The 9,825-nt window shown below is 38.2% G+C and overlaps 1 protein-coding gene across 1 annotated transcript in view; it reads left to right on the forward strand.

The window, feature by feature from the left end:
• The window catches only part of gal3st3 (galactose-3-O-sulfotransferase 3), a 49,676-nt gene extending 40,181 nt beyond the window's left edge, over nucleotides 1–9,495 (forward strand). Inside the window, exons 3-4 of the mRNA XM_004079931.4 lie at nucleotides 3,255–3,357; nucleotides 5,462–9,495. Coding sequence (XP_004079979.2) covers nucleotides 3,255–3,357; nucleotides 5,462–6,773 — 1,415 coding nt within the window. The 3' untranslated portion in view covers nucleotides 6,774–9,495. The remainder of the gene's footprint in view (nucleotides 1–3,254; nucleotides 3,358–5,461) is intronic.
• Nucleotides 9,496–9,825: the final 330 nt, after the last annotated feature.

Raw genomic sequence — 9,825 nt, forward strand, 5'->3', positions numbered from 1 at the left:
TTTTTTTTTTTTTTTTTTTTTTTTTTGCACCATAAGTGTGAAGAGCAAATAGGATGAAGACATTCTTAAAAGTTTGATGTGTCAAAGGAAAAGTGTTTAGTGTCGGCAGTTGAAGCCATTTCAAATTAAAAGCTTCAAGCTTCCTCTTTGAATATCGTAGCACAATATGAGTAACGCACGCATCGGGCACAGCAAATGCCCCCCTGGGCGACCGCCCACATCGCCCATATCTAAAACCGCCACTGCGGTTATCGTCACACCCCTAGATGTAAATGTATGAAATGTATTCATGCCTGATTTTTGTGAGGTTTAATTCAAAATGATGACATATTTTAGTATTTCGCACAGCCCAGATCCAAACTACTGACTGGAGTTCAATGTTTATTAAATTTAATAGCTCCACATAGAGATAGTCTTTTATAGTCTTTTTTACATGATGAGTAAGACCCTCCTTCTGGTGGGATCATCGCCTCCTAATCATCAAATCAATAAACAAATGAGATTTTCCCATATGCCCTCATTTGCTTAATCATTATCTCCTGAATGAGGGTATTGGGTGACGTCTCTCTGCACTTTGGTGAGTCGATCATTAGAGAAACCCAATCAGACAGTATTAATTAAAGAGGCCAGGGGGGTTGTTCCAAGAGGACAGCAGACAAGTGGATTAAAAGGGGGAAAGGTCTGCCAGCGAAAGTCACTGGAATCCTATTCTTATTAACTCTCTGTGACACACAATCTGCCTCATCAATACACATGACGAGCTCCTATTACAACAAGGAGCTCTGCTCCATAATGTAGATTTCTTTTTCCTCATTTCTGTGACATACATTTGCACAGCATGAAAAACAGGCATAAGGTTAACATTTTTAATCTATAACGTTTAAATAGTTTCAAGGTACATTCATGCCACCTTAGACAACGGGTGTTTTAGCAATCACTTAAAATGAAAAGTCTATATAAAATACTTGTATACACGTGTTTCAGGCACTGCGTTCAAAACTCTCACATTCACATGTAGCCTTGCAAGTTTCTTCAACTGTTTTCAGGCTCAAATCTTATTTTAAGCCAAAAATAATCACTGATGTCACAAAACAAAACTATAAAACTTAGTATTACTACATAATTTATGAGCAGGTAATTGGCTGCTTTACTTTTTGTTCAACGTGTTAGGCAAGTTTTACTTTGTTGCCTGCATTTATAGAGGTCACATGTTTTTAATTGGACTTCTTCTTTTGCTTTCTTTTCATTGTGCTTAATCTACGTCTTTAATTTATTTTTGTGTATTAAAAAAAATGAATGACATGCATCATAAAACACAACCAGCATAGCAGGTTGGTGACATGTAAAGGTCGACAGGATTAGCGTCCTTTCCTAAAACCTGTGAACTTTAAGAATTTTTGTTAAAAATGGCGTATACTTGTTAGCGATAGGAAATAATTAAGATTAAACATAGTGTGTGAAATTGATTAATTAAAAGCTACTTAAAAGGACCTTCAGACAATTGGCCATTTAAAAAATACATTTGTAATTCTAAATGTATTATCGATCTTAAATGGATTCTTGAATATTGTTAAAAAATAAATCCTGAAATGTTCTAATGTTGCTTTGCCTTTTAGTTTGATACCAACTGGCTTTACCTCGAGACCTGGCTCCCACATGGACATCACATTGTGGGTTTTATTACCACTGTAGTTAACTCTGATTACCTGGGGCCCTAGAGTGACTACAAAAATCGACGATGAAGCTTAGGGCACTAAAAAAAAAAAAAAAAAAAAGACCAAGCTTTACTAAACTATATACAAAATTCAAAGGATTTATTCCAAGGCGTAATCACAATTATTTCATAAATCTTGTTTTAAACAAAAAATTTCAAAGCTAAAAATATTTTGTAACTTTCACATGAAATTTTAGATAAAAACTAAGGGGGCTGATTTCATTCCTGCGTCATCATAAACATCTGCTGTGATTGGCAAACTCACCAGTGAGTTCTGGGACTCCAGAGGGTTAAATATCTCCCCAAATACAAACAATTAGCTAAAACATTTTCTATCAATCATACTTTAATTGTTTTATACTTTTTATTTTTATTTATTTAATTTCAGCTGATGTCAGGTTTTTAAAGTCAGTTTTGGAAAGTGCATCAAGAAAGCTTCTCTTTTAGCCTGAAACTTTTATGAAAAAAGGTTTGTGCCCTAAAGTACTCTTCAACATACTGGAAAATTGTATTGCCTGCTTATACTGGAAGAATTAATTTGTTATACTCATTCTCTAATTTTTTTCACAATGTTTTAGATGCACAGATTTAAGTCTCACTCCGAAGTGTTCCCAGTGGCATTTTAATAATGATTATGCCATTTTTTTAGTTTCTGCAGAGTGGCAGGAGTTTATTAGAAATTAGCCTCTGAGTTGTGGGCGGAGTTGTTGGCGCATAGTAAACCAACCCTCACTTCCCATCATCCAATCATTTACACTCTCTCCAGCTAGCTTACAGCTCCTCACACTTCCAACTTAACATTACCAATGCAAGAAAAATAGAGAGCAATATTGGAGCAATCCAATATTCGCACATATCCGTACAGTTTTGAACCAGATGCCAGAGGAAAACAAAGACGTACATGGATCTAAGCTACAAGTCTACAAGGCTTGTGGCCAGCCCATTATATTTTCTACGCAGCAACTCCAAGCTTTTTCAAACTGCCCTTTTTCATCTGCTCCTGATTCACAACAATTTGAGTAAAGAAATACTCAGAAAAGTAATTTTAAGCTTAATTTTCTTTAGCTATGCCCTCTGTCACGAGAATAATCCAACAAGAACATGTTAAAAACACCAAAACACAATTTTTATGGGAGCCACATAGAGTTTTTACATCAGCGTTAATTTTTTCTTTTTCTTTTTTTTTGTTTAGCATCTTTTTTTCTCTCAAATGTGACTGAATGCACGGACCAGACACAGGTTTGAATTAATGAGAGCGTGAAATGATGTGACACCAAATGTGATTATTACAGCTTTGGAGGGCAATGAAGACATCATTCAGAGAGTCATTACCTGGGGACTGAAGGGCCAAACAACACTACACTAAAATTGATCAGTGCAATTATCTGCTGATTCCAACAGGGTCCAATTCTTTCTCTCTTGCATCATTATTTTAACTGTCAGTCTTCTTTTCTGTGTTTTCTTGCTCCCTTGTTTGTGTTACTTGAAATCTTAACCCCTGCTAAACTCATGCCCTCCTTTGTCTTTATCCTTATTACAGTTCCAGTGATATGTCAGAAGATGTCACTCAAGAAGATATTCTTGCTCCTTGTTGTCATCTGTACGGTCAGCCTCCTGCTACACAAAAGGGACTACTTGACCTGGTGAGTAACTGAAGGACAGCCATTGTATGTCCACGCATACTAAATTTACCACCTTTTGAAAAGTCCTCATACTGCTTGCCAGTGACTAACTGGGGGGAGTGTGTGCATTTTAATGCAATAGTTAGAATGTATACAACTATTACCGTACTTGATTTGCAAATTTTAAATACAATTATTAAGTGAGTTCTTAGAGATTTCACTTAGACACTGTCAGGAACTGCTGGTGTAGGACCCAAAATGCAGGAGACCAGGCTTGGCAGATAAATACATAAACTGAAAAAAGACTAAACCTATGGAGAACTAAAAAGGTGCAGATGACCTGACACTGAGGAACTGAAAACCAGACACTTAAATAGACTGAGGGTGATCAACTAAATGAAGACCAGCTGTGGATGATCAACCTGAACCAAGTGAGCCTGTCAAGGAAAACAGAAAATGACAAAGACACCACAAAAAACCAGGCAACATATCATATTTGATACATGCATTTCCGAGACCCCTATCTCTTTAGCATAATCAAAATGTTCCTTAAATGGCCTATATCAGGTTAATCCTTAAGCTTGTCAAAATAAACTATATCCATATAGCTGATAATATATTACCTTTTGCACAATGCAGAGCACATTTTTAATGAAATATTAGTTACTTTTGTAGTTCATTTTTCTACCCAGAAGTAAGACGACTTGATCTCTGAGGCTCCGGCTTTTGCTCCTTCTGGGTCCCACCCGCTTCAGGACGTCAACCTAGAGCCGGCCTCACAGCGTGTGTGCGTTTCACCCACGAAAACAAACAATATTCAAAATTTTGCAAAAAATGGAAATGCATATTGTGCATATAAAAGGAAAGCGTTTTGCTGATTTTTTTAGGAGGAGCTGGTTTTTAGAGGAATGCTCAGAAATGTGTGAATGGGTAAAATACCACTTTCATGGAATCCATGGACACCAGTGAAGATCACAAATCATTGAAGAAAAAAGGTTCAGAGCACTGTCTAGTGGGTCTAGATGACCCAACTCCCAATGTTAAAGTGCCTAGGATAGCACAAGGGTTACATCAGCAGTGCAGCAAAAAAAATGAAATGAAGACAACTGAGCTGTTGGCAGATTTTTTACACACCAAAGCTATTCATTAAAAATCAAACCCAATAGTTTCTAAAAGCACAGACATGATAGTTCTCTGAATAATATTGAAAAAAAGAAATAACTTTCCTTTTCCCTTTTCTCGTTGACTTATTATTTGCCGGAGAAGTTCCCAGTTCATCACCTCAGTCAACCTTTTAAATTCGTGAGTGTCTTAAATGTATCTTGCTGCATTCTTAATCTGCTCATTAACTGACTGAAGTCAACACTGTGATTTAAGCAAAGACGCAGTAGCAATTTCAAGCCAAAGAACAAATTGTGATATTCTGTCTATTATATTCTTTTTCAAAATGAGAATTTATTTTCTAAGCCAATGTTTTGAGTGATGGACTTTTTAAGTTACAGATGTGCAAAATTCAAAAAAACTATTAATGTCATTTTTTTGTACTGTAGTTTTTGGACTATAAGTCGCTTCAGAGTAAAAGTTGCAGCAGCCAAAAAAATGTATAATAGAGAAAAAAAATCATATAAACACTGGAGTACAAGTTGCACCTTTGGGAGAAATTTGGTTTAAACAAAATACGGGAACAAGAATGCACATTTTATTTTGAAAAGCAAGTCTTCATAATGGTATAGATAGCAATAATAAGCTGAATATCTGCACGTTTCACTACCATAACATATGATACTTATTAAGCTTCATGAAACATAGGAGCAATTTAGTATTATCTGTATAATATATAATAATCCATGTTCAAACCAGTTCTTCTAATTCGTCAATTGCTTTCTTTCATCTTACAATTAAAAGCTCAAGAAGTTGATTTTGCATGGTATAGGCCCTTAAAGTATTGTGCATGTGAGCTAATATTGTTTCAGAAAGCCAATGCTTTAGATAAGATAAGATAGATAAGCGTTGATTGTTTTTTTATGTTAAAAACAAGACATTTTCTTTTGGCAGCTCCCTAGTCTGGACAATGACTTACAGACAATGAGGTCTAATGCAGTTTTCTTTTTTTCTGTACCCTTAGGTATAAAGAGAGCTTCCATGTGGATTGTCCTGTCCGATTGAATTCCCCTCCATGCCAGAAACCTAAGCACACCAATATTGTCTTTCTCAAGACCCACAAAACAGCCAGCACCACCATGCAGAACCTGCTGTTCCGCTTTGGGGAGCTCAACAACTTGACGGTGGCGCTGCCAATACAAGCCTGCGGTCACCAGTTCTGCTACCCACGTTCCTTCAACACCCAGTTTGTTCACCCACACACCCTGCCTGCCAATGTGATCACAAACCACATGCGCTTTAACAAGACAGCACTGCAACACCTAATGCCAAATGACACCATTTACATCACAATCCTGAGAGAGCCGGTCTCCATGTTTGAATCCTTGTTCACTTATTATTCACGTCACTGTGAGAGCTTTAGAAGGGTACCCAATGGCTCTCTAGAGGTTTTCCTAAACAGGCCCTACAATTACTATCGGCCATTAGAGTATGACTCGTCATATGCACATAACTGTTTGACTTTTGACCTCGGAGGAGACAAAGATTGGCCAGCAAATGACGTGAGTTATGCTCAAGCCTTTGCTGCAGAGTTGGATCAAGTTTTCTCCTTGGTGATGATTTCCGAGTATTTTGATGAATCTTTAGTTCTCCTTCGTCATCTCCTTTCCTGGAATTTGGAGGACATTCTGTATGTCAAGCTCAACATGCGAACAGAAGATTCTAAGAAGAGCGTGGCACCAGATCTTCTTGCAAAGATCCGAGCCTGGAATTCCATCGATTCATACCTTTATGAGTATTTTAACGCCACACTGTGGCGCAAACTGTCAGAGTTCGGTCTAGTCCATGTGGAGAGGGAGGTGCAGCTCCTTCGGGATGCTCAGGAGAGGTTGATGAAAACCTGCTTTGGCAGGGAGGAACCACTCTTCCGTTCGACTGGAGAGATCAAAAGAAAGGATCTTCGCCCTTGGAAACCCAATGAAAAAGTTGATATTGTTGGTTACGACCTTCCTTCAAATATAAGCCGTGAAGCACAGAAGCTCTGCCTCAAGTACATTATGCCAGAGATTTCGTACACAGAAGCGCTTCTTCGATCCCAGTCGCTGAGGCATAGTCAATCCAAGAGAAAGAGTTCCCAGAAGCCCTCTGTCCCCCAGCCACCGACACACACACTGCAGCCTCGGCATTCTCATGTTAGTCATAACCAACAGCCGGCCTCTCCAGCTAAAGGCCACTCTTCAGTAACAGGCCCAAAATCCATCCTAAATCCCAAATCTATCCCAAAGCAAGTTGTAATTACAAAGTCTAAGCCTAAATCTTCTCATACCAAGGCCTAGTAAGCTAAATCAACATGTAAGTGCCCGACAGACTGTGTTGTTTTTTACATTCTGACCCCCAACAGAAGTAATAGCATTGTGTTTGTGTGTGGTAATGCGTGTGTGTGTGTGTGGGGGGGGGGGGGGGGGGGTAAATTGTCTAACTGTTGAGGCAAGAATGTGTGAAAAACAAAACTGTTTTTATGAAGTTGAGAATCTTTCTTCCAAGTCTAAATGGAGGACAAAGCGACCGCAAAACACTGGGACTAAAGTGGAAGCCATTTGTCTCTGCATGACGACCACATTGAATGAAAATGGGTTCTGTGTGAAAAAAAAGGTTTTATTTAACTTGAACTCAGATGAGACTTTTTAGACTTGGGTTTCTTATTAGGCACAGTGTGCTTTGTGTGTATCATAATGATACATTAACTTGTTACTTGCCTTTATATTTTCTTACTTTTAACTTTTTCTCTTTAACATACGCTACACGCGACCCTTGACAGAGGTCACTACACACATCTAACCTCCAAAAACAGATCCTCACTTCTTTACCAGCCATTAAACGATAAAGAAACAATTACGAGCTGTTCTACTTTTCCAAACCTAATGCTGTGTAAACACACCAGGCACGTGTGGGACATGCTGAACGTTAGTTCTTGAACGCACTTTTAATATATTCCCACTGGACTGTCGCTACCCGATGTTAGCACGTTTACTCACAGTACGAAGAGGCTTGGTGCAAAATGCCGAAAGTTTGCAAATCTCACTAGTATTGCTCCAGGCTTTTCTTTTTCTTTCACGGCTCTGTTGTAATATATGAAAGACTAGGAGTCATAGAATTCCAACATGTCACAAACCGCAATTATTAATTTCTCCTTCATGATCAATTTTTCAACGGTTTGTACTTCGTGTTTTGAAAGGGATGCTAACCATACATTACCACAAAATATGAGTTCCTGATTACTTTAAAGTTCAATTGGTTTAACTTTTAATGCGTGTTCAATGGCTGCACGTATTTTCTAAATAGAGACTGAAATTGGACTTGTATAGCGACAAGTGAACACGAAAGCCAGAAAACACGCATTTATATGCATTCACATAGACTCCATTAACGAACAAGTGTTTCTGAGTCTGGAGTGAACATAGCATTGGAGCCAGACTTAATAAAAAGCTGTTAAAGAGATGGAAAGATGTTGCAAAAGGTCTAAAACAGCTCACATTTTGAAGCCTTTTGTCTTCTCCGCCTTTGACCTCTCCTGCCTTTCTGCAGCATAATTTTCTCCACCACACACCAGGTTCTGCACTTGCATTGGAGCCTGTTCTGACCTTCTCCAAAACACTTTTGACTCAGAGAGAAGCAATAACACTGGATTTCATTTTACGTGGGACATCTTCAGCACGATTTAAAGTTTACACATTATTGCAGTAAATACAATGTTGGATTACTAACCAATCGGAAACCCCAAAGCTTGGATGGCAGTGTCTGTGACAAAGATATAAGAGAGCAAGACAGGGACTTGAACTTGAAAGACTTGTAGCCACAGCCTTGAATATTTAATTGTCTCATTACTCAGTACCTCCTATGGCCCAAGTTCTAAGGTTACGTTGATGTACATGTTCAAACAAGAGAAAGCTGCTGTTGCTGCAACCTAAAGCATACATTTGAGACTTTTTCTACTTTGCAAAATACTTCCCGGTGACAAACTGCATTTGCAATAATGGAAGTGTGTGATGGAGAAAATGTTTCTTGGCTTGCCTTTGTTTTTCTTTAAATCAGCCGCAACAGCATTAGTGTGGTAAAGTCCCACTCCAATTATCTTTGATTTATCGTACAAGCGTTCCCAGTTGTCTTATAAGTAGAATTTTTAGCCAAAATCAAAAAGCCTGTGTTGTTTTCTAGGACATAATTTCTGAAGGGCAGCAGGATTTCATCAGAAGTTTGGATTGTGGGCGGGACCATTGGCGCACTGGTGCAAACAAAATGGCAAGCAGTCCTGGAGCCATCTAGCCGTTTGGAGCCAGATGCCAATTTACAGGAGGAAACCAAAGACGTACATGGATCTAGTCGTTTATAAGTGGATGCATAAGAAGGGAGCAGATTAGTTTCACCCTTGCAGTCAAGGGTGGCACTAACCTGCAAAATATAGCTTGAAATATACATAAGTTGAATCAGATGAATATACTTTTTATTATTTTTTAGACATGTCTAGTCTATGATTACTTTTTTCTGTGTGGGGTTTTCAACGTTTCTTTGGTTAAAAAAAGAAACCTGGTGCTCCAGCCGCCCATGCGTCCCTTGTATCCAGACTGCACCGCACACACTGACTGGAAGTGCAGCTGACACATGCGTTTTACTGTTTCTGTCTTTCTGTCATCATTAAAGACGTCTTATTTTTAATTACTTCTTTTATGTACATCTCGCCAACTGTTTGATTACATTGGTGCAATTTTGTGACTCATATAGTCTTTTTTATCCACTAAAACTGTGCATTAGAAAAACACTAGGTGAGGCACACAGTATGCCTGCCTCAAGGCAGAGGGCACTGGTGAAGCCAGAAAATGTGACACCGCAGCTAAAGAATAAAAGAGCAAGTCAGCTGCAGCCATCTAGTTATTCTTCAATATGGTTTAGCATCATTTTCTGGATAGACAAAATTAGTCTAAACTCAGAAATTTGTTTCGACAAGTCACTGGCAGTGATCACCATTGAAACAGAGTAACTTGAAAAACTGAAAAAAGAAAAGGAACACTAAAAACAGCTTATTCATGTGTTTTTTCAGAAGGAACGGTGCATGGACTTCATTTATAAGTAAAAGTAAGTCAATGATAAAAACATTTTCAATGCTAAAGTTGTATACGGAAGAAAATGTTAAAATGAAATTTTAAACAACACACTAACTGTTGCCAATCAAATGGTGAATAAGCTACATTGTAGATTTCATTTGTTTGTAAATCTGACTGATGAGGTCAGTGCCTCACCAGCTGTAAACTTTACTGAACGTAACTGGTTTCTACGTGACTAGAAGTTTTTTCCAACTGCATTTTTTGCATTTTTTGTGTTTCTGACACAACA

Source organism: Oryzias latipes, chromosome 18, assembly GCF_053564925.1.
Source record: "Oryzias latipes strain Hd-rR chromosome 18, Olatipes_Hd-rR_3.1".
In the NCBI taxonomy this organism is placed as follows: domain Eukaryota; kingdom Metazoa; phylum Chordata; class Actinopteri; order Beloniformes; family Adrianichthyidae; genus Oryzias; species Oryzias latipes.